General features: G+C 51.4%; 4 protein-coding genes across 4 annotated transcripts; 1 reads left to right on the forward strand and 3 right to left on the reverse strand.

Moving 5' to 3' along the window:
- The first annotated feature begins 2,004 nt into the window (after positions 1 to 2,004).
- On the forward strand, positions 2,005 to 4,599 carry LOC137893018 (phytanoyl-CoA hydroxylase-interacting protein). Its single transcript, XM_068738446.1, is given in 8 exon segments — positions 2,005 to 2,077; positions 2,080 to 2,171; positions 2,941 to 2,989; positions 2,992 to 3,093; positions 3,096 to 3,113; positions 3,236 to 3,241; positions 3,244 to 3,352; positions 4,053 to 4,599. Coding segments are annotated over 8 exon segments (996 nt in total).
- A 1,685-nt stretch (positions 4,600 to 6,284) lies between these two features.
- On the reverse strand, positions 6,285 to 8,016 carry gins4 (GINS complex subunit 4 (Sld5 homolog)). The gene is made up of 7 exons (XM_068738602.1): positions 7,478 to 8,016; positions 7,274 to 7,360; positions 7,016 to 7,129; positions 6,843 to 6,940; positions 6,676 to 6,764; positions 6,487 to 6,577; positions 6,285 to 6,381 (listed from the first exon to the last, which is right to left on the reverse strand). Exons 1-7 carry the CDS (start codon positions 7,574 to 7,576, stop codon positions 6,285 to 6,287), a joined length of 675 nt encoding a protein of 224 aa, XP_068594703.1. The 5' UTR covers positions 7,577 to 8,016.
- Positions 8,017 to 8,301: 285 nt separating this feature from the next.
- On the reverse strand, positions 8,302 to 12,672 carry arid5a (AT-rich interactive domain 5A). Its single transcript, XM_068760934.1, has 7 exons — positions 12,427 to 12,672; positions 10,771 to 10,963; positions 10,645 to 10,697; positions 9,793 to 9,890; positions 9,561 to 9,720; positions 8,578 to 9,486; positions 8,302 to 8,496 (listed from the first exon to the last, which is right to left on the reverse strand). The coding sequence occupies exons 1-7, from the start codon at positions 12,670 to 12,672 to the stop codon at positions 8,302 to 8,304; spliced, it is 1,854 nt and encodes a 617-aa protein (XP_068617035.1).
- A 3,058-nt stretch (positions 12,673 to 15,730) lies between these two features.
- Positions 15,731 to 21,087, reverse strand: dbnlb (drebrin-like b). Its single transcript, XM_068761039.1, has 15 exons — positions 20,949 to 21,087; positions 19,387 to 19,442; positions 19,058 to 19,170; positions 18,890 to 18,964; positions 18,558 to 18,704; positions 18,382 to 18,459; positions 17,984 to 18,135; positions 17,832 to 17,886; positions 17,623 to 17,735; positions 17,477 to 17,534; positions 17,251 to 17,365; positions 16,953 to 17,051; positions 16,644 to 16,702; positions 16,482 to 16,557; positions 15,731 to 16,401 (listed from the first exon to the last, which is right to left on the reverse strand). The coding sequence occupies exons 1-15, from the start codon at positions 21,029 to 21,031 to the stop codon at positions 16,265 to 16,267; spliced, it is 1,416 nt and encodes a 471-aa protein (XP_068617140.1). The 5' UTR covers positions 21,032 to 21,087; the 3' UTR covers positions 15,731 to 16,264.
- Between the last annotated feature and the right edge of the window lie 143 nt (positions 21,088 to 21,230).

Raw genomic sequence — 21,230 nt, forward strand, 5'->3', positions numbered from 1 at the left:
ATAAATGTTAATGACTTTCAAGGTCAAAGTCGATAATACAGTAATCTCGAGCAAATAAGAGATTGCCTATTTGGGCTGTGTTCTTGACAAATACCTGTCTGGCGATAGTATGGCAACTAAGGTGATCAAAAAAGTCAATCAGAGAACAAGATCTTTGGGCAGAATGTCTGGTTTTGTCTCCGGACGCTTGCTGGAGCCCTCGTTCAGCCCCTCTTTGACTATGCTAGCACCTCCTGGTATTCCAACATCAAAATGTCCCTGAAAACCAGGCTCCAAACTTCCCAAAGCAAGCCGATTCGGCTACTCCTCAATCTGGGGCCCATGACCCACCTTCATCCTGGACATTTTGCTAGCCTAAAATGGCTCAGGGTAGAAGACAGGGTTAAACAGCTCAAAATGGGATTGGCATTTAAAATAGTCAATGCAGCTCTGCCCTCAGTCCCCTCAATCCCTGCATACCTGAATAAACACCTCCACAGATTGAGTGACACCCACAGCCACAACACTAGAGGGAGCTCAAACAACAACCTGATTACCCCCTCCTATAGGACGAACATGGGTAAATCATCGTTTTACAATACTGCCCCCTAAGGGTGGAACTGTTTGACCCCTGCCCTCAAAACATGCACCTCTTTGGGCCTCCTTCAAAACAGCCCTAAAAAAGATAGTCATCATGACTCTCTCCGGATCAACCCCCCCCCCCCCCCTTTTTTTTTGCACCCAGACAGAGAACACGGGACATCCGTGACCCCCCCTCCCTGCCCCAGTTTCCAACCCGAGAGAGAAATGTGAACAGCAGCTGGAAAAGCAGACGTGAGGAGACGCACGTGCACGATGCAACGGCGCCGCGTGGCCCCGCGCCGGGCGAATTCACAGTTCACAGGCTTTAATGAGCTTCTCCAGCCTGTCTGTCCATCACGGCGACAGGAGAAACCCCCCCCCCCCCAGCAGCAGCCAGACAGCGACACGGAGGGCAAAACGAACGCGCAATAAATGCTCGCACTAAACGACCTTTTTTTGGGCACGTGCATGATTTGGCGTGTGCAGACGCAGAGAAATGTAGACGACGGGTGCTTTTAGGAGACCAGAATGATGCACATCTCTGTGGGAATGTGGAGGAAGTCTCGCAGGAGGAGAGGATGGTCGTCCGCTCATGAGAGGGAAGGCGACAGCTCGACTCCGACGCGCATGGATACCCAACAGGTCGCCCTCAGCGCACCGCTCAGGGCCCGGGTCGACCTCAAAGGAAACAGAGCCACACACCACCTCAAAGACCTCCTGAATCCACCTCCCCTTTCTGCCCCAACCGTTGAAGTGGCAGGACGGTGAAGACCCCCCGTTTCATCCGGGTGGCACAAGTCGCCTTTTGGTTCAAATGTCCGCCGCCGGGTGCTGCAGCGTCTTTGTTCGGAGAAGTCGGAGAGGCTGCGGACGTGTGGTTGCTGGGAGACTGCTGCCGGTGAATGATGAGATTCGTGGGGGGGGGGGGGGCAGCAGAGCGCAGACGCTCAGCCTTGAGCCTTTGTGTAACGGTGGCAAATGTCATTTAAGGGCAAGATGAGCGGGGGGGGGGGTCTGAGATGTTTGGCCACTTTTCAGTTTCATCTCTTTTAGCAGACATGCCTTAGTCTCTTTGCCTTAGTCTCTTTGCGTTAGTCTCTTTGCTTTAGTCTCTTTGCTTTAGTCTCTTTGCTTTAGTCTCTGTACGTTAGTCTCTTTGCGTTAGTCTCTTTGCGTTAGTCTCTTTGCGTTAGTCTCTTTGCTTTAGTCTCTTTGCCTTAGTCTCTTTGCTTTAGTCTCTTTGCTTTAGTCTCTTTGCTTTAGTCTCTTTGCTTTAGTCTCTGTACGTTAGTCTCTTTGCGTTAGTCTCTTTGCTTTAGTCTCTTTGCTTTAGTCTCTGTACGTTAGTCTCTTTGCGTTAGTCTCTTTGCGTTAGTCTCTTTGCGTTAGTCTCTTTGCTTTAGTCTCTTTGCTTTGACTCTCCTCTCTCATCTCCCGGCAGGAATGGACGCCCCTCTCTCCACCCCGTGTAACATCCAGATTTGCGAGGTGACCTGCGACTCCTTTCGCATCATGTGGACATGTCCCCCGAGGACACCGCCAGGGCCACGCACTTCTTCATCGACCTGAGCCGCAAAGACAGCAGGGACCCCAACCGCTTCAAACACAGGGTCTGAAGCCCCCCCACACACACCCTGTCTGTGCGTCTCCGTCCACGTTCCTCTCTTCGTTTACATTAAGACCGTGTGCTTTAACGCGAGGTCTGGTCGGGTTAACGGGTCGGCCTGTCGGCCTCGTGATGTCCAGGCAGGAAACGGCTGTCACTTCCAATATGGACAAAAAAGGGAAATGAGTATCCGTAGTGTATGCGTGAGCGTTGTTCGTCTCCGTCTGGCGACGCGTTCGGGTGTACCCTGGTCTCTCACCCATAGCAAGCTGGTAGAGACTCCAGCAAAGCCCCGTGACTCGGGACGGACAATTGGGAAGTTGTGGTTGAATTTCCACCAAAAAAATAAATAAATGAGATATTAGCATTTAATAGATCACGCCTGTGTCTAAATTTAGCTGCAGCCTGACAGTTGAAGAAGTGATTTGGCGAAGTCACGGCGGGGTGAGGACTGAATGGAGGATAGGCTCTCTCTCTCTCTCTCTTTCATACACAAAGTGGAACAAACAAACTTGCATCAGGGGACGTTGCCATGGCGCCTCTGGAGCCCGCGGTAATTAGCCGTGCTTCTCGGAGGCCTTTGCAAAAAACCAAAGCAGCCGACTTGATGAGACGGACCCTAGTTCCATCAGCTTGGGCTGGAGGTGGAACACGCAAAGCGACAAATGAGTCCAAATGTGTTTCATAGAGACGTAAATGAAACACGGAAGCCATTTTGTAGCCCGCCGTCCCCCGCGCTTGACGCCGGCTCCTTGTCGCTTCGCCCTTTCCAGGACGTTCCGACCAAACTGGTGGCCAAGGCCGTGCCCCTTCCCATGGCGGTGAGGGACACTGGTTCCTCAGCCCACGGACGGATTACTGCGTCGCCGTCCAGACCGCCGTCCGACAGCCAGACGGCGACTACCTGGTGTCCGAATGGAGCCAGGTGGTGAGTTCTGCACCGGAGGTAGGAGACGCCCGACTTAAAAAATATACCGCAGAGTGACAAGGCAGAAGCACCGAGTCGCCATTAGCCCTTCAGAGCACGGTGCTAACTTGTGAAACGCCAACGCCTGCCTATCTTCGCAGACTACGCATGGAACACCTGCAGCAGCTTCTAGACAAGGCCAAGGGCGCCGCGGGAAGGCTGCTGAAATTCTCCCTGTTTTATCGCAACCAGCACCCGGACTACTTTGAATATGTCAGGTCAGTGCTCGCGTCCCTTATCTCGTCACCGTCGGCACGCAGGAAGCAGCGCATGCAGCGACTGAAGGAAGATCAAAGATTTGGGCAAAATGCACGTTTTCGGTTTTAGCCGACCGTCGGGGGGGGGGGGGGGTCGCAACTCCTCGCGTCTGCAGGATAAATGGGACTAAGCTAGACTTAGCTGGTTTGATTTGCTCACAAGCACCATATTGTGATTTACACCAACAATTATTGTCCTACATTTATTTGTATCTGGATTTTTAGATCTGTCTCCTCGGGTGTTAAAGACAGAGCAAATCCGTTGACCTGCTCCGATGTGGAATCGACTCGGCTAGGAGACGACGCTTGTTACAAATATCTGTCTCTAAACATTAAATGTTCAGCAGGCTGAGATACTAGTGGACCGGCATTATTAGACGAATTTCGATAATATCTGCAATCCAGATCCGACCTGGATGAAATTTGCCGGTGAGATAGAGATCCCCGTCCTACACGACTGGATCAAATGCCATAAACATCGGATAATAATCAACCGAGATATTTAGGAACACGTTTTGAAGTTCCATTTACTGCAATGTTAACGAGCAAACATGGGTGCTCAGGCTCACACCCTGTCCGAATGTAACGCGGGTTCGTGGGACGGGACCGGACCCAGTACGCTCCAGGAACGCTCTTGACTTCATTCATCCGTCTTCCTCAGAGGGGAAGGCGGCGCCCTGATGCGTCCGGCCCTGAAGGACTGCAGCGGGAGTCACGGCTCTCCCATCAACGGGAAACTGCACGGCGTCTTCTTCAGCTGCAACACGGAGTTTGACACGGGCCTCCCCCCCAGAGACTCCCCCTACGGGCCCCTGCGGTTCCAGATCCCCGCCGGACGCCTGCTGAACGCCGACGTCAGCCTGTACTTCGCCGACTTCTACTGCATGTACACGGCCTACCACTACGTGGTGCTGGTGCTGGCGCCCGCCGGCTCCGACGGGGACGCCTTCTGCCGCACCCGCCTCCCCAGGCTGGACTCGGCGTCCAACCCCTTCCTGACGTACGCCGATCCCCAACGGCCCGGCGAGGAGCCTCTGTTCCGTCACGCCAGCGACGTCATCCTGGAGGTGCTCTTCACGGAAGCGGTTCACCTGGACCAGGGCGCCGTGGAGAACATCAGCGGGCATCACCAGCTCAAGAGCCTGACGACGGCCAACGCCAAGAAGGACCCCAGCTGCAAGGTGTGCAACATCAGCGTGGGACGCTGAGGAAGACCCCCCGGGACGACGACGGAGAGGAAACGGTGGAGCCCATCGCGCGGAGGCGGTGGAAGCAGCCCGCCTCTGAGGGGCGTGCGCCCGCCGCCGCCGCCTTCCTGCCTGGACTAGAATAGTGAATATTAAATAGAAGACTTCGTGTCGTGATCTCAGCTGCACAACGTTCACAGCTGGAGACACGATGGTAGATTGTTTTCCCCCTTTTGTTTTGCTGGACGACGAAGACGCTGCGAAGTCCAACGCCGGACGCGAGCGAAGGTTTCGCAACTCCCACACGCCAAAACGAAGCGCCCTAATTATAGACGTCTCTGCATTTTATGATTTGCTAACGGCGTTTATGAAGGGAGGCGACGGGAAAGCGGCGTCGCAACATTCCCCACAATCCGTCTCTGCAGCAATCCCCCCCCCCCGGCTCTGAAAATAAGGACGAGCTAAAATTAGCTTCTCCGTCAGCTCGGGGCTCTGCCCGGGCGCCTCTGACCTCTGACCTTTGGAAGGTCGAAGATCCTCAGTGAACAAAAGCGCAACAAAAGATTTTGACGACAAAATATTGAGCTAAAACATTCACTGATTGAATACGTAATAAAGTCACATCCGGGATGGACGGATGTCCTCGTCCCTCACGGAGGGGGTGTGACCTCACACACGCACGCCGACGCTGTCGTTCTGTCCATCGTTGTTGTCCCAGCAAGCCCCGCCCTCCCGGTGAACAAACAGAACAGAACTCGATCTTCCTGTTGGCGTCCAGCACTTTAGGGACAGCGACGTCAAATTGGAAGAGGTCCCGTCCGAGGCCCCGTCCGAGGTCCCGTCCGAGGTCCCGTCCGAGGTCCCGTCCGAGGTCCCGTCTGAGGTCCCGTCCGAGGTCCGTCCGAAGCGCTTCCCCGCTTACGAACACGCATCTTCCACAACCGCTCTGTAGCTCTGCCGCGAGTCAAAGGCGACACGCTCGGCCTTCTGGAAGCCGGCGTTCCCGACCCGGACGGTGCCTCGGAGGGGCGTGTCCGGCGACGTCGGAGACATCAGGAGGATTTACTGATTTACTCGTTTTTATTCATCCACAACAACATTCAACATTTCACCGTCGCGTTTTGTGGCTTCACAGACAAACAACGTGGGACGAGCAGCTTTCCTTCCACTGCGCCATCGTTCCCTCATCGTTCCCTCATTTGTTCCCTCATTAGTTCCCTCATTAGTTCCGGCTACTTGGCTGATCGCTCGCTTACGTAACAATGCCGTTAGAACAATGATGTCACAGAGAGACGGCTCCGCACGCCCTTTTAAGGTAAACTCGAAAGTCTGCATTTGCTTGACACCTATTGGTCCTTTCTCCTGCCGACACTCACGGGTGGGCGTGGTCTCTTCAGCTTCACGCCGCCGCGTCACAGAAACGCTCGTTTTCTGACCTCCTGGAGACGAAAATGTGGAAAAATAAACAACAATCGCTGTTCTCAACTTGATCGAAATGAAAATCTGCCTCGCTGCGCTTCAAAAGAGACGCTCTCTCTCTTTCATGATCCGTTCCTGAGAGGCAAGCGGACAAAAAACAAAAAAAAAACGAGGGCTAAAAATACATCCAGATGCAAAACAGTTGCTTATGTAAGATCCGCGGGGGCGAGCGAGCAGACGCGTCAGAACGCCGGCCCGGCGGACGCCGCCGACGTTCGCCTCGGTGCTCAGATCAGCTGCACGGCGCCGCTGGAAACGAGCGGCGCCACAGATCGGTAGCGCATCAGGTGCTGGGAGCCCTCGTCCAGATCCACCACGTACTCCCTGAAAGCAGGAGACCACGGGAGAGAGGGAACGTCAGCCGCCACAGCGGAACCCAACCGAAAGAGGAGAAACGCCGCCCCCTAAGGGAGGCGAAAGGAACAGCACCTCTGATCGTCCGTTTCCGGCTCCACCAGGATGTTTTCCTGTCGCTCCTTCACCCGCAGAAACACGAAGGAGTCCAGGCAGGGCTCGGTTACTGCGATTCAACCGGAACACGCAGGATTTAGCGGAAACGGCGACTACAGACGACACGAACGCAGGCCGGGAGGTAAAAAAAAAAAAAACGCCGTTCACCTGCTTTCAGCATGTCCACCGCCTGCAGGTTGGAGGGCATGCGTTTCAGCGCCACGGCCTTCAGGTGGGTCTCCATGTTGGCGTAATACCTGTAAATCCAGGCGAGCGCGGTCTCATCAGGAAGCAGGAGAGGCTAACGGGCAGCGATCTCGTCCGCCGGTACTCACTCTTTGGCGAAGGCAGACTCCTCGGGCGACAGCAGCGACGGATCGCCCGCCCCGCGAGACTTCTCCCTCTCCAGGACGTGCGGGAAGAACTTTTCAATCTGCAACGGGACGATCGGAGAATCCCGTCACCGGGAGCGCCGGGAGGTCGGTTTGTTTCGCCGCGCCTGACTGACCTTCTGCAGGCGGGAGCGCAGGTAGCTGCTGAGCACGAAGCGGATCCGGTCGATTTCCATGCGATGGATGCTCGCCTTGGCGTCACCCTTCTTCACCCGCTGCAGGTTGGCTTCCTGTGGGGGGGGGGGAGGGTGTCAGGTTACACGTCACCACATTTGTAATACAATCCATGCAATTAAACACACTTTTAAATGATTCTCTGAATGTGCCCTCTGTGATGTAACCCGCCCAGCAGGAGGGGGGCGCTGTTTATTTACCATGTGACTCAGCTGCTCCATCACACACTCCACCACCTCCGACTTGTTCTCCAGCAGCTCCGGGGAAAACTTCTCGTTCAGCCAAGCCTCAAGAAAAACAACAACACCGAGAAGCGCGTTTTGAACGCGATATGCACCATTGATCTGGTTTAGCGTAGCGCGAGTGTAAACGGGGGGCTGCTAACCGAGTTAGCATCAACTCACTTCTTCTAGTCTAGAGATTAGCTCCGCGGGAGTCATCACGTCCTCCTGGCTGTCCTCTCGGTTGACGTCGCCGCCGTCTTCGGACAAAACGTCCGACATAGTTTCCCTTGACGAATAAAAATGGACGCAACTTCGCTAAAAATGCCCCTTTAAACGATTTAGAAGCGTTTCAAAGCGAGTAGTTAACGTTAATTTACAGTCAAAACAAACACAGAAGAAGCACGAGGTAAAACATCAGGAAGTCCTTGTATATTCGCGCCACCGGCTGACTTCTCGCGAGATATTTCTGATAATTTGGAAACCCTACTTTTAGTCTGTCAGGCAAGATTTAGATCAGATTGTCTTTGACGGTCTTCAAGTAACGGGCTTTGCATTAAATTGCTCTGTTTTACACACAATAAGATTTTAATATGTATATATTTTTGGCATATTTTGTCGTAGGAGGCAGGATTTTAAAATGTTTCCGGGATGAGAAGCCTGTACGTCAAAAGTCAGGGAATTCAATACATAACAAAGTATTACGTGGAATAAATTACATTTCTCAGTATTTGAATTGGAGTGTTATTTCTTATCATTTACAGATGCATGACGTCAAATTGAATGAATCTCATTTACATATTAGTTAATCTAACTTCATTAAAAGTAAAAAAAAAAAAAAATGCGCTTTTAGTCAAAATTGTCCAAAAAATTCTAAGGATTTTGAACTTTCAACCAGCTAGCATGCTAAAAAATTTAAATTAAAGTAAAAACAAAAGTAGGTCAAAAGTTGCCTTGATTTTATTTTATTTTTTCCCAAAACAGTTAAAGTCTGCAGGTGAGATGAATCACAGCTTGTGAGGGTAAATGGGGTTCATGACCGGTAGCGTATATCCGGTCTGAGGGATGGCGTAGGGATACGGGAATACAACGGCCCCCGGGTGAGCCGGGCTCACGGGAAAATGCTGGTACATCAGGTGAGGTTGGGTTAGTCTGCTTCTGTTGGGGAGGAATGCCGGATGCAATGGAGGATGGACGTGAGACTGTCTTTCAAATTTGTCGTAGCTTGACAGGACGCAGGACAGCGGCTGGCCGGCGGCGGGACGGGACGGACTCTGCTGAGCAGCGGGCAGCTTTTGGAGCAGGGCCCTGGATTTCTCCCTGTTCTCCGCCTGGTGAAGCCACTGCGCCATGTTGCTCAGCTTCTTCACACAAGCCAGAGAGCCGGCCGGCTCCATCGAGCCGCCCTGGAGGGATTTATAGCCCGGCCGGATGGGAGCAGGCCGCAGAGGCGGCCCGGGTTTGGGAATAACTTTGGTAAAACTCGAGGTAGACGATGGAACCCAGTTGTAATTAACGGAGAAAGGAGAGGGCGAGAGAGGAATCTGGAAACACCGGACGCTCTCCTTGTCGATTGGCCTCTGAGTGAAGTCACGTACCTGAGATACCTTCAAGTCTGAGGACCGAGGGCGGAGCCGCAAAACGTCTTTCTGCTGTCCCTTTGGAATCCGGGTGCGACCGACGGACTTGCTCTCCTCGCCGTTCTTCTCAGAACCGGTCCAGAGCACCCCGGCGCCCGGAGCCGGCCTGCCGTCGTCCCCAGCCGCGCCGTCCTCGGATGAAACGGAGTAAGGGGAAACGCTCCGGGAGGAGGAGGAGGAGGAGGAGGAGGAGGATCTGGGGGCCGGAGAGCCGTCAGAGGAGCTGCGACTGGCAGGAGCCCGGTCCGGAGTCGGGGGACGCTGGATGACCGAGGGCCGTTCCTTGTCCTCGTTCGGAGGACGTGGCGGCGTTTTGAGGCTGGCCTGAGCCACTCGCTTCTTCTTCTCGAGGGGGGAGATAACCTCCCCGGGGGCAGAGGGGATGCGAGCCGTCCAGGGGTTGGATGCGGGGATCTGGACCAGGCGGGCGTAGACGGAGGTGCACAGGGGGATGTTCTGGGGGCGGGCCGGGTGCTGTCGGTCGGGGGCGGGGGTCCAGAGCGCCGGGTGTGGATGCATCGCTGCTTCGCTCCGGCAGCTCCGGGTCAGCATCTGTGAAATACAGATGTTCTATTTTTAGACGCTTTGTGCACCAACACTATTTGAACATTTGTTCCAGATGTTACCTCGGAGTCCGTCTCTCTCTCCGGCCGAGTCCTCTTCCTCTTCCTCGCGGCCTTCGGGGCTTTGCCCTCCACGTGTCTCTTGTACGGCTTCCGCGGTTTGCCCTGCGGCGTCGGTTTGTCTTCCTCCCTCTTTATGCGTCTCTCAAACGGCAGCAGCAGCCTGAGGAAGCCGATCGTCTGGTTAGGGATCGGCTGAGGAAGCGGCGGAATGCCGCACGAGAACGGCGCTCACTTCTCGTAGTGCCTGCGGGTGCACGTGGCGGCGCTGGTGCTTCCTGGACTTCCTCCCAGCTCGTCGTACACCTTCTTCCAAAGACGCCGCGCCGTCACCTGTTACAACGCGGCAGGGAAACGGATGTGTAATAACACTAATGGCTGCAGAAACAGGCGCTTCAGGTAGCGGAGTCGGATACCCGAGACAATCCGAGACACTCTGAGACACTCTGAGACACTCTGAGACACTCTGAGACACCCCGAGACACTCCCAGACACCCCGAGACACCCCGAGACACCACGAGACACCCCGAGACACCCCGAGACACCCCGAGACACTCCGAGATACTCCGAGACACTCCGAGATACTCCGAGACACCCCGAGACACCCCGAGACAGTCAGAGACAGTCCGAGACACCCCGAGACACCCCGAGACAGTCCGAGACACCTGAGACACCCCGAGACACCACGAGACAGTCCGAGACACCCCGAGACACTCTGAGACACTCTGAGACACTCCGAGACACCCCGAGACACTCTGAGACACTCTGAGACACCACGAGACACTCCGAGACACCCCGAGACACCCCGAGACACTCCGAGACCCCGAGACACTCCGAGACACTCCGAGACACCCCGAGACACCCCGAGACACTCTGAGACACTCTGAGACACTCTGAGACACTCCGAGACACTCCGAGACACTCCGAGACACTCTGAGACACTCTGAGACACCACGAGACACTCCGAGACACCCCGAGACACCCCGAGACACTCCGAGACACTCCGAGACACCCCGAGACACCCCGAGACACCCCGAGACACCCCGAGACAGTTTACACCATTAGCTGAATACAAAGTTTTCCTTACTGAATCGTATCCACCAAGTTCCTCCACGGCTTTGTAGATCCTCCAGAGGTCAACTGGGGGTCGGGATGAAACGGGTGTTACTTCCTCCATAGCCATAAGTAATGGGACGGCTGTGCATGAACTCACTTTGCTTGAAGCCCAGATGTGGGATCTTCTCTATCGGCGTCCCTTTCGCCTTCATGAAAGAGTGCAGACTGGATACAAACGTCTTCTCCTCCACGTGCGGCGGATCGGGCCTCGCCGCCTCCTTCTCCTCCTCCTCCTCCTCCTCCTCGCATTCAGTCAGGGAGTCGTGGATTTCAATGACGGGATTAGAAGCCTGGAGAAAACCAGAAGGAATCAAAAAGATTCTCCTGTGAGAGTTCACGCCGCTGGTACAGAAAGCGGTTTGTTTTACAGTTGATGCTGTTTCCCCTGGGGGGGACGGGGGGGGACGGGAGATGCAAATGTTGAAACGATGCATCATAATCAGACAGTCGGCTTTTACCGCTACTTTCTATAGATAAACCGCCACATCCTGTCTGGAAGGAGAGCAGCAGACGTGTGTGTGTGTGTGTGAGGGGGGGGGGGTTGGTCCGGAGCAATAATATGGCTTTAAACAGAGATCAATAAAGAATATATCGGCTGTGATCGATCGATGACGAGCCTTGAATGAAGATATTCACTATTTGTAAGCGTGGGGGGGGGGGGGGGGGTACTTTAGGTACTGGAAATGAAATGACTTCAGAGTTCATTCCACGGAATTGTCAATGTCACTATTTGTGGTTTGCAAGAAAAGAGAAGCGAAACAGTCGGGAGGAAAAAAAACCAGCCAGTCAGAAGAGAAACAGAGAAACAGTCGAACCGACTGTTTCTCTGCAGATGACTTTCACGCCGCTGATTTAAAAGTGAAATCTGCAGAGGTGTCGATTCACTTCGATCGCTGTGGATATCAAGCAGCGGGTTCCGCTTTAGGTGGGGGGGGGGGGGGGGGGTCGGTTTCACACTGAGTCGAGTTCCTCTGTGTGGTTCCTGGTTCCGAGAAGCGGGGCCGCAGCGTGAGTAAGAGCGAAGCTGCAGATCTGGAACCGGGACGGTGAATCCGCTCGACCTGAATCATCAGAGGCCGACCGTGACCCGGATGACGGACGTTCTGCGGACGTGATATTTACGCACCAAAAAAAAAAAGATGAAAAATTCCAATCTCCCTAATCGCTACATCTGATTTTTGATTGGCTGACGGATACGTGACGGCACACCGCACGCCATCGGTGACCTACAGGAAACGCGTCGCTGAGAAACATTCGACACATTTCACACAACGATGATTTATCCTTTTGTTGGAAAAGCGCGTGGATCCGGATCCGGCGTTGGTGTGAACGCCGCGCCGGATCCACGCGCCTCCACGGCGGGGGTCACCGCAGGAACCAGCAGGCTTTCAGTTCACATCGTGCGTTCGTTTCTCATATTACGCGTCTCGGTTCAAGTTACCAGAACATGCAATACGGCCCTGTGGCGTGAGACGTGGACGAGAGAGAAAGAGAGAGAGAGAGAGAGACGCGGAATCACTCAGAACCCGTTACTCATATCGCAACGAGAGTCGAGATTAATCAAATGTAGAAACACAATCAGAGCAAATTCACTGTCTCAAATTCACACACGCGCACACACACACACACACACACACGCGCACACACACACACACACACACACACACCTCGTACACGTCATGCGTGCATGGATTAACTGTAACTGCTGCCAGAAGGCCAACCGTCACTGGAAATAACGCAGCATCGTTCGTACCTGCATCACGGTCGCCTCCTCTTCCTCCCCGGACGGTACGGTCGCCTCCTCTTCCTCCCCGGGCGCTACGGTCTCCTCCTCTTCCTCCCCGGGCGCTACGGTCGCCTCCTCTTCCTCACCGGACGCTGCCCGCCGCGGCTTCCGGTCCTCTAGAGCTCCAGAAGAAAACACGAGACTCAAATAAAAGACCCGAAGAAGAACATTCGACCTGCGGAACGCCAAAAACACGGGATGGAAATCTGTCATCTTGAGCGTGATATAAAACCACAGGTTGCAAAACCACTTCCTGCCCATGAGCAAACCAGTCCAGCTGCACTGGGTGATATTGTAGCAGCGTCGGGCCCACCGTGCGTGCGGTGCGTTTAAGGCCGCTGTTTATCTGACGTGTGTTTTTTTTTGTTTTTCTGCTGTTTGAAGAGGAAAATGAAAAGCAAACGTCAAAAGCCGCAGCCGGGAATAAAGTGTAATTCCGAGAATGACACGTGAATCGTGACAAACCTCCGGCCCACGGTCTCCTCTGTGCGGGGCCGACACGCTTCTCTTATTTCCATTGAATTCTGCTTTCAGTATCGCCGACTTCTGCATTTCATTCATTTCAAATTCAAAGACACAATTTGAAGACGTCGTATTCTTTCGAAACGTTTAGCGTCTCCATCAAATGCACCGCGAGGAATCTATTTCATTTGTGTCTCCCTGAATACTGTAAAAAGATCAATTTAGATATTTGATTCTACTCGTTTCTTGAATATTGAAGAACTTTTGTATAAAAAAAAAAAGTAGCTATGGAAGGACTTTTGACATAATTCAGAATGAATTCATGATTGTGAGATAAGATGCAATAAAGATAATAAAATAAAGGATCGAATTCTCACCCATTTCCAGAAGAAGTCTTCTTGTCTGCGGCTCCGCGGTGTGTGTTTGACACGCGAAGAGGAGGAGGAGGAGGAGGAGGAAGGTGTCTCCACACAAAGGTTTCATTGGTCGACTGCAAACGAGTCTGCGAAACTGAGTTTGGATGATTTTTTGGGGGTTTTCTTTTTTTTTTGCGTCACAATATCTGATTTTAATTTGAGTTGGAGTTTCAGGCGAGAAAAAACAAGAAAGAAACACACCAAACAGCTTTGTTCAAATTGTTTGAGTTCAAAAGGAGAAAAATAAAATATTTCTCTCCCTCCACAGATTCATTTATCGTTTCCAGAAGTCTGAATTATTCCTGTATTTTAGTAAAATACTAATATACTGTCAGCGTTTCTTCCTATATGAGTCAGCAGTTATTTATTGGCGGCTGATTACATCATCAAATCGGTATAGAAATTGTTTCATGTGTGGAGGAGTTTTCCCATCAATAGAAAACACAATATTTGAATAGTATTTTGATTATGTGTCAAACTTTATTTAACTTTGAGAGCTAAGACACAACCCTTTGACCTCTCTTTGTTTGTTTGTTTGTTAGCAGGATAACACAAAACAAGTTTTCCTTACCATAAACCAGTTCACTGATTTTGATGACATTTGCTAAAAACTTTGGAAGTTTTTTTTGCGTCATAATAAAGGGGCGGAGCCAGCACATTTTTGTCTTTATCAGTTGTTTTTGTGCGCCAAAGGTGGATCCATGCAGTCATTTATTTTTCACTTCCTCTATAGCATGACAAGAACCCCCGAGAGGAGATTTCAAAGGAATCTGAAGGGCTTCATTTGGAAAATGTTCCAGTTATGATGTCAAAATGAAAGTTCTATAAATACAGTTTAGGAATGTCAGTTTCATTCTGGGATCATGTCGTTTTAAATAGTTAGAATTAAAGCTGCTGTTAGAACAGAAATAGGAGAGATTTGCTGAATATTCAAGTGTTCTGAAACTAGATGCATTTTTTTTTTTTTTTACTGGACATCACTCAGGAATATAGAGGCTAAAAATAAAAGAGATGGAAATGCAGAAGCAGATTTTTCCACCAGAGACTATAAATTAAGTCAAAGGGAGGCAGGTTTGAGATCATTTTAGCTCCTTATGCTGAGAAAGTATTTAGTATTTCATTTAAATTTTCTTTGTTTTCTTTGTTTGGTCACTCTTGAGGAGATCTGGTGATAACAACAGTGTGTTTTTATCCATTTTAAGTGTGTGTGTGTGTGTGGGGGGGGGGGGGGGGGGGGGGGGGATACCCTTGGCCTTTATCTACTGCGTGACATTTCAAAAAATGATTCACATTTAAATGTCAAAATAACCAAATATCTACAAAGTGTCCAAACAGCAAAGGGATTTTTTTTGTTTCACGCTCAGAAAAAACAAGTTTCTCTTTTACTTTTTTTTGGTGACATTTTACTGCAAACCAAAAGACTCGCTGTAAAAATGGAAGAAGTGATATTTACACCTCTTTCATAAGAAACTGCCTCAGATATAGAGAAATGAGATGAACAGGAGAGAAATCAGACATGTAATCGATTAGATGTCTGATTCACGAGAGATTAAAACAAGAAAAGAAAAAGTGCTTCATAGGAAATTATTTGTCTTTAATCGTGCGTGTCGAGCAGACGATGAGCAAAAAAACACGGAGAAAACCCCCCGACGATTCATCTCGGGCTTTCACTGACACGCACACCGCGGGGCTGAGACGCAAACGGGGACGCGTGGAGAAAATACCGTGCGTGAATCCATCACAGGTGAAGTGAGTCACGATCCCAGGGAAGAAGCTGCGAGCGCTTCACGCACGAAAAAAAAAAGATTCCGGTCGTGGCGAGAAACAGAAAGTCACGAAAATGAGAAATTTAAGGTTCAGCAGAAAAATCAATGCGATATTTCAAATTCTGGAAATTGACTTGACATAATTAAGGAGAATTTGACGCAGGCTGAGATTTCGTTGGAATGGAGGTCAAAAATGGAAGAGATTTGATTAAAAAAAACAAAAAAACAATTCAGTAATTTTAATATTTGCATTCTAAGCAGTGGAAATTAAAATGGCATGAAAGGAATCCAATTTCTGCAAATATGCCAATATATTTTCAGATCGTTGAAATTGTAGAAATTGAAATTTCAACATTTCTAGTTAAAAAAAAAATCAAACATTTCAAAACCGAAAAAAAGCAAGTTCTTAAAAATCTTTTTGATTGCAAAAATTTTAAATAAAGTTATTCGTGAAGGGTTTCATTAATAATTTGCCATCTTTATCTAATATTCAAGCAAAGGATGTGGGAGAAGTAAAAAAGCGTGTGAAAATGAAACCAAAGGAAATTCCCTCATTCCAGGAAACATAGTTCCTGTCAGAACTCTGAAGACCCCCCCCCCCCACCACCTCTGAAGACACAACACGTTTATTCCTTTTATTATGAAGACATCTGTGCGATACAATAAACTCTGAAACTCCAACGGGAGGAATGGAGCCGCTGCGTGAAACAAGAGGCCACGATGGGGGCTTCAAAAATAAAGAAATGCAGCCGGACCCTGAAGGGTTAAATGTGTCACAGTCAAACGGAAACCCCCCCCCCCCCAGGAAACATTTTAAATATCCACTCTAACCGCAGATCAGTCTGGGAACATAGCTTTTGAAATTCACACAGGATGGAACCGAAATCACATTTGAGAGACAGGAATCAGAATTTAAGGCAAAAATTTTAGTCTCTTCTCTCCGACATTTTGATTTGAACAAAATAAAACCGGAAGTAGAACGAAAGTCACTCAGAAAGGAAAGTAAACATGAAGCGGGTCACATTTAGAGGCGGAGTCACGGATCACATCAATATAATGGAATTGCTTTCTTGACATGATGAAAGATTTCTGAAGCTTCTGGTCCTCGATTCCGATCCGCTCCCGGTGGGGGGGCTTCGCCCCCCCCCCCCCCCCCCCCCTCTACATCAGCTCCACGTAATTTGCCGGAAACATTCCGGCGTGGCCGTCCGGGCTGTATCCTCGCCACCAGCCCTCGTCGATCATCTCGATCCCGGTGATGATCTCGTCGGGATCGAACGAGATCTCCGTGTCGTCAGCTGGAAGAGGAGGAGGAGCAAATTATTGATCACCAATCGGCACCGTTTGATGGCGCCGTTGCTATGGAAACAAGCCTCACCAGCCTGGTAGTCGTACAAGGCCCTGGCGCAGGTGCCTCTGTCCGGCGTCTCCTCGTAGGAGCTTTTCTCCTCCGCCTGCGGAATAAAGCGGAGTTTCAGGAGGATTCAAGCGATCGGAAAAAAACCCGGAAAGCTCAGTGCCGAGGAACGGAAACGACCACCTGAGCCGGCTCCTCGAACGGCGTCTCCTCCACGGGAGAGATGGCCTCCGGTGATTCCCCTGGAAAACAGATCATCAGTAAGACGCAGCAGGTTCGAGCACCTAACCCCCCCGCGCCCCCCCCCGCCCGATTCAGGAAAGAGTGAAGAAAGGAAGAAGCTCAAAGGTGCATTAAAAACGGGAGGACAAAGGAGCACATGAACAATGCTACAGCTAACAGTTAGCTTTTTATCACAGCTCCTGGGGTTCAGTGTTTGTGTCCACCAGCAGGGGGCGGTAAAGGCGTGTGTGCGTGTGCGCGGGTTCACACCTGAGGCCCAGATAGCAGAGGGAGAAGCCGGGCGCCGCGTCGAGCCGGATCGCTCGCTTTCAGACACCGACTGAGACAGAAAGCGGCTTTGGAGGCGCCCTTAAAAAGGAGGAGGAGGAGCCACAAGCCCCGCCCACCCCAGAGAGGAAAGAAAGAGCAGGCGGGTTGAGCAGAAGAAGAGAAGACACCCGGGTAGAGGAATATTAAACGTGGCACCAGTAAGGAACGTTAATGGACGCTCCTCGAGCAGGAGGCGCTGAAGGTGGGGTTATGATGTCAGCAGGGGGGCGGAGTCTACCTGGTTTGGGGTTAGCAGGGGCAGCATCCGAGTCACTGGGCGTCATCCCCCTCTCCCTCTGTTTGAACATCTCTCTGGGGTTCACGGCCCGCTGGGAGATGAGGGACGCCGCCTCCTGCAGGAGCAGGAACAGATTCCGGACGTCACAGGAGGAGGAAGGAGGAGCTCCGTGCCTCCGCCTCCACACACCAACTCATGTCACGGATCAGTGATGGGAGGAACTCACCAAACTTTGTCTCTCCTGCTCTTTGCTCTCGGCCTCCTGCTGCTCCTGCTGATACTTCCTGTTGGGAGAATTTAGGAGGAGGAGAAGCGATCGTTCCAACAGCGATTCCTCCGTTTGCCGCCCTCTCCTCGTCCTCCTCCTCCTACCTCTGTGCCTCCTCCCTGGCCTCCTTTTCGTTCCTGTCTTTCTCCTGATGCCGGCGCTCCTCCTCCTCCTTGTGCTGCTCCTCCTCTACTTTGCGCCGCTCCTCCTCTACTTTCTAAAAACCAGATTGGCAAAGGTCATAAATCCGGCGATGAGCTCCTCCGCCTTTAACCAGGAGGCGGAGTCAGAAGGAGGCGTCGGAAACACTCACCCAGCGTTGATTCTCCTGCTCCCTGCTCTCGTCCTCCTGCTGCTCCTGGTGCTTCCTGGTGAACGAACGATCGTTCAGAAGGCGGGAAACACAGTTTGAACATTTCTCCAAACCGGCCCGTCAGCCGGCGTGCGTTTCCGGCCGCCGCCTACTTCTTCTGGTCGATTTGGGAGGCCCTCTCCTTGTCCCGCTTGTCCCTCTGCGCCGCCTCTTTGGCCTCCCTCTCTTTCCGGTCCCTCTCCAGCCGCTGGCGCTCCTCCCCGGCCTTACGCTGCTCCTCCTGGCGACGCTTCTCCTCCTCTCTCTGGAAGTCAGAGCGGGTCGGCGCCGGGTCGGTTATTCCGGGAACGTTGCGATGAAACCGGCCGGCTTGCATTCCTGCAGCCGCAATATTCACTAAACGAGGTCAAGGCGCCGACGCGACACGGAGAGTTCCAGCATTTCACATTGCTCAACGGCTCAAAACCAGGAGAACTTCGAGGAGTTTCTGACGGTTCTTGGTGGCGCCGTCGGAACCGGCTGGAACCGGATGGAACCGGATGGAACCTACCTCAGTCTGAGCCCAGAAGGTGTCTTTGTTGGTCTTTTTGATCTCAGACATGGCGTTGGTCTTCTGGTACACCGAGCCCTACACGGAGAGAGAGAGCAGGTTAAAGTTAGCCGCTCCGTTAGCTAATCTAACTCCGCCCCCCCCCCCCTCGAGTGGAACCGGATCAGGGTTCTCACCACCGGGCCCTGCGGACCGCTGTCCTGGAAGCGGCTACTCTCTTTGTGGAAGCTGTAGTTGGCCCCCGAGGCTTTGGCCACCTTCTGCATGATCACCTCGGGCTCCACGTCCTCCTCCGCTCTGGCGTTTATCGTGACGTGCGCCCCCTGAAAAAGGGGCGTGGCATATAAATCCCTCCCGTCTTTTTTAACGCCTCGAAACGGACAGAAGGACAAATCCACCGGCAACCGGGTGGTTAAAGTCGAGCACGCAAATCAGGACCCAAATAGAGAGGAATTTAAATCCACGTTTAAAAAAAGGAGGAGCTGATGGAAATCAGCCGGGACGTTACCCGGAGGAAGTCGGCCATGGAGCGGACGTGATTTGCACAGATTCCCTTCCTGGAATCTTTCACTCCTTCTCCGGTCTGAAAGAAAGAATTTCCCCAAACGTTGGAGGACGGGACGGGAGAGACGGGGGACGGGAGAGACGGGACGGGAGAGACGGGACGGACACGAACCCAGTTGACGAGGACGTATTTCGGCAGCCCAGAGTTCGGATCCTGGACCCGGCAGAAGGCGTACATCACTTTTCCGCTGTTCAGTTCTTCGACCAGCTCCTCCAGTCCTCCGTCTGAAACACAAACACGGCGGGGGAGTCGAACGGCCGGTTTGTGCAGCGGCGGACATTCTTCCCTTTACAGATGACGGAGGGAGAAAAGCCGAGGCGTGCGGTCCCCTTTTGTGCTGATATTCCAAAGCTGCATGCCGACGCCGGAAATCGTGCACGCGCACGCGCACACACACACACACACACACGCGAAAGGAAAAACCGCAGGCATCTGCTCACCTCCTTTCTCTGCCAGGCGGACGTCATTGCTGTTCCCCTCGTAGGTGAACAAGGCCCTGAGGAGAACGCGAGACGGATGTTTAGCGGCCAGCAGAGCGGATCACAGGCAATTTAAACGGAACAAAGCAGTTCTGTTAAGACTTTAAATCCACTTTAAATATGCAATCCTGTTCTAAAGATCAGCCAGGTCAGCAACTTTCACTGGCTGGCCGCTTCTGCTCCAGCGAAGACGTTTTTGTCACAGCTGACGACGGCGCCGCTCCTGCAGGAAGGACACATTTCCTATCGTCACCGCTGCGTTGCGCATTGGCCCGGAGGGACTGTCTGGTCAGACAGGGTGTTTATAAGCAGTGAAAAGGCCTTATGACTTAATGTAATAACACAAGATAATCAAAAGGATTATGCTGACACACATCTATACCTTAGTCACTTGGATTATGTCGGGTTTAGGTATTATTCTGGTAGGTCTAACTAAATCTATTAGGAAAGACGAGGTGCGGATTAAAGATAAAAATGATTGTAGGTCTGAAACTTCTGGTCGATTTCTAGTAGATAAAGCTGGAAATATTCAAGCAGGAGTATAAAATCTGGCATTCCAGCGTCTTAAATGTGCAGATTCATGTTATTCCTTGTTGAAGGTTATGTAAAACAGAGAAACTTTTGGGTTTGGACACCAGTCGAGGTTTTTAGGAAATAATGGTCCATTATTTTCATACCGATATGATCATACTTCATACTTTAATAATATCTATTAAATATTCCTTACAATTTAAGCTTCTACCTGCAAATAAATTTGCAAGTACTTTCACAAATACACAGTATTGTGTGTTCAGAGTCCTTTGAGTGTACTTGCACAAAAGGAATCTTTCATTCCGATCAGCAAACATCAGAGCAAGTTCTGCAAGTAGCAGCAAGTTGCTAGGAGGAGGCTAACAGTGGATGCTCGGTGTCCTTATCGCGCAGCCAGCAGGAGCTCCTCCGCAGCTCCTCCGCAGCTCCTCCTCGGGAGTTTAGTGAATTCAGGTCATCGTTAAACACCGAACGTTTCAGCAACATGTCTCCTTTCTGCCCCCGCGCGAACGCGGACACTCCCAGAGCGTTTAACGGAAGTAGCCGCATCCGACTTTCACATATTTTAACTTCTCACATCTCACCAGGAAGTGGGCGACGATCTGACTAATTCGGGTTTTTTTTTTTTTTTTTTTAAACCAGACAAGTGCAAGAAATTATTTTAACAAAAAACAGTATGATAATCACAAAAATGCACATCCTGATAATTGGTTGTCAAAATTAGCTAGCTGCTACTACTAGCTACTGAGCTAATCTGTAGCATTTAACCACGCAGGACTGGCACTAAATGGGGGAGAGCAGTTCCTCTTGTAGTTACATCTGACCAGCGTTACTTAATGAGAATACAATCTGCTGTCGTTAATAAAGTACCGTTACGTCAAATTGCTAACTTTTAACGCTACTTGGCGACTGGCTCGGCTAGCCGCAGCGGCTAACATTCTGCCTCCCCCCCGACAAACGCGCTAGCGCGGGTTCCAAACGTTCCTTCTCACCAGTTGGTTGTGGATTTCTCGTCCACCACTTCTTTGAACGCAGCGGTCAGCGCGGGGCCATTTTTGCTGAGGTTTACTGCCATCTTTATGCTGCGTACGGGTAGCTAGCAGCTAGCGGCTAGCCGTCTGCAACTCGCCCTTCCTAATGGGGAGTGGCTAATATGCTGATTCTCAGCTGCGCTAGAAGCTAGTTTCGCTAGCTAGCGGCCACCCCGGAAGCGCGGAGTGTCGTTTGCGTTTCCGATTGTTTACGGTATTAACGATTAATATACACAAATTAAT

The sequence above is a fragment of the Brachionichthys hirsutus genome, chromosome 4 (assembly GCF_040956055.1).
Source record: "Brachionichthys hirsutus isolate HB-005 chromosome 4, CSIRO-AGI_Bhir_v1, whole genome shotgun sequence".
In the NCBI taxonomy this organism is placed as follows: domain Eukaryota; kingdom Metazoa; phylum Chordata; class Actinopteri; order Lophiiformes; family Brachionichthyidae; genus Brachionichthys; species Brachionichthys hirsutus.

Bases quoted from the DNA above. Each gene is read 5' to 3' on its own strand.
- gins4 (XM_068738602.1), bottom strand. From the start codon at position 7,576: ATGTCGGACGTTTTGTCCGAAGACGGCGGCGACGTCAACCGAGAGGAC. The intron at 7,130-7,273 runs GTAAATAAACAG...CCCCCCCCACAG, and splicing joins TGGAGCAGCTGAGTCACATG to GAAGCCAACCTGCAGCGGGT. The intron at 6,941-7,015 runs GTCAGTCAGGCG...GTCCCGTTGCAG, and splicing joins TGCGCTCCCGCCTGCAGAAG to ATTGAAAAGTTCTTCCCGCA.
- arid5a (XM_068760934.1), bottom strand. From the start codon at position 12,672: ATGACAGATTTCCATCCCGTGTTTTTGGCGTTCCGCAGGTCGAATGTT. The intron at 9,487-9,560 runs GTAACATCTGGA...TGTATTTCACAG, and splicing joins AGAGAGAGACGGACTCCGAG to ATGCTGACCCGGAGCTGCCG. The intron at 8,497-8,577 runs GCTCAGCAGAGT...TTTGAAAGACAG, and splicing joins TGCTCCAAAAGCTGCCCGCT to TCTCACGTCCATCCTCCATT.
- dbnlb (XM_068761039.1), bottom strand. From the start codon at position 21,031: ATGGCAGTAAACCTCAGCAAAAATGGCCCCGCGCTGACCGCTGCGTTC. The intron at 16,703-16,952 runs GTGTGAACCCGC...TCTGTTTTCCAG, and splicing joins CTCTGCTATCTGGGCCTCAG to GGGAATCACCGGAGGCCATC. The intron at 16,558-16,643 runs GTGGTCGTTTCC...TTTATTCCGCAG, and splicing joins CGTTCGAGGAGCCGGCTCAG to GCGGAGGAGAAAAGCTCCTA.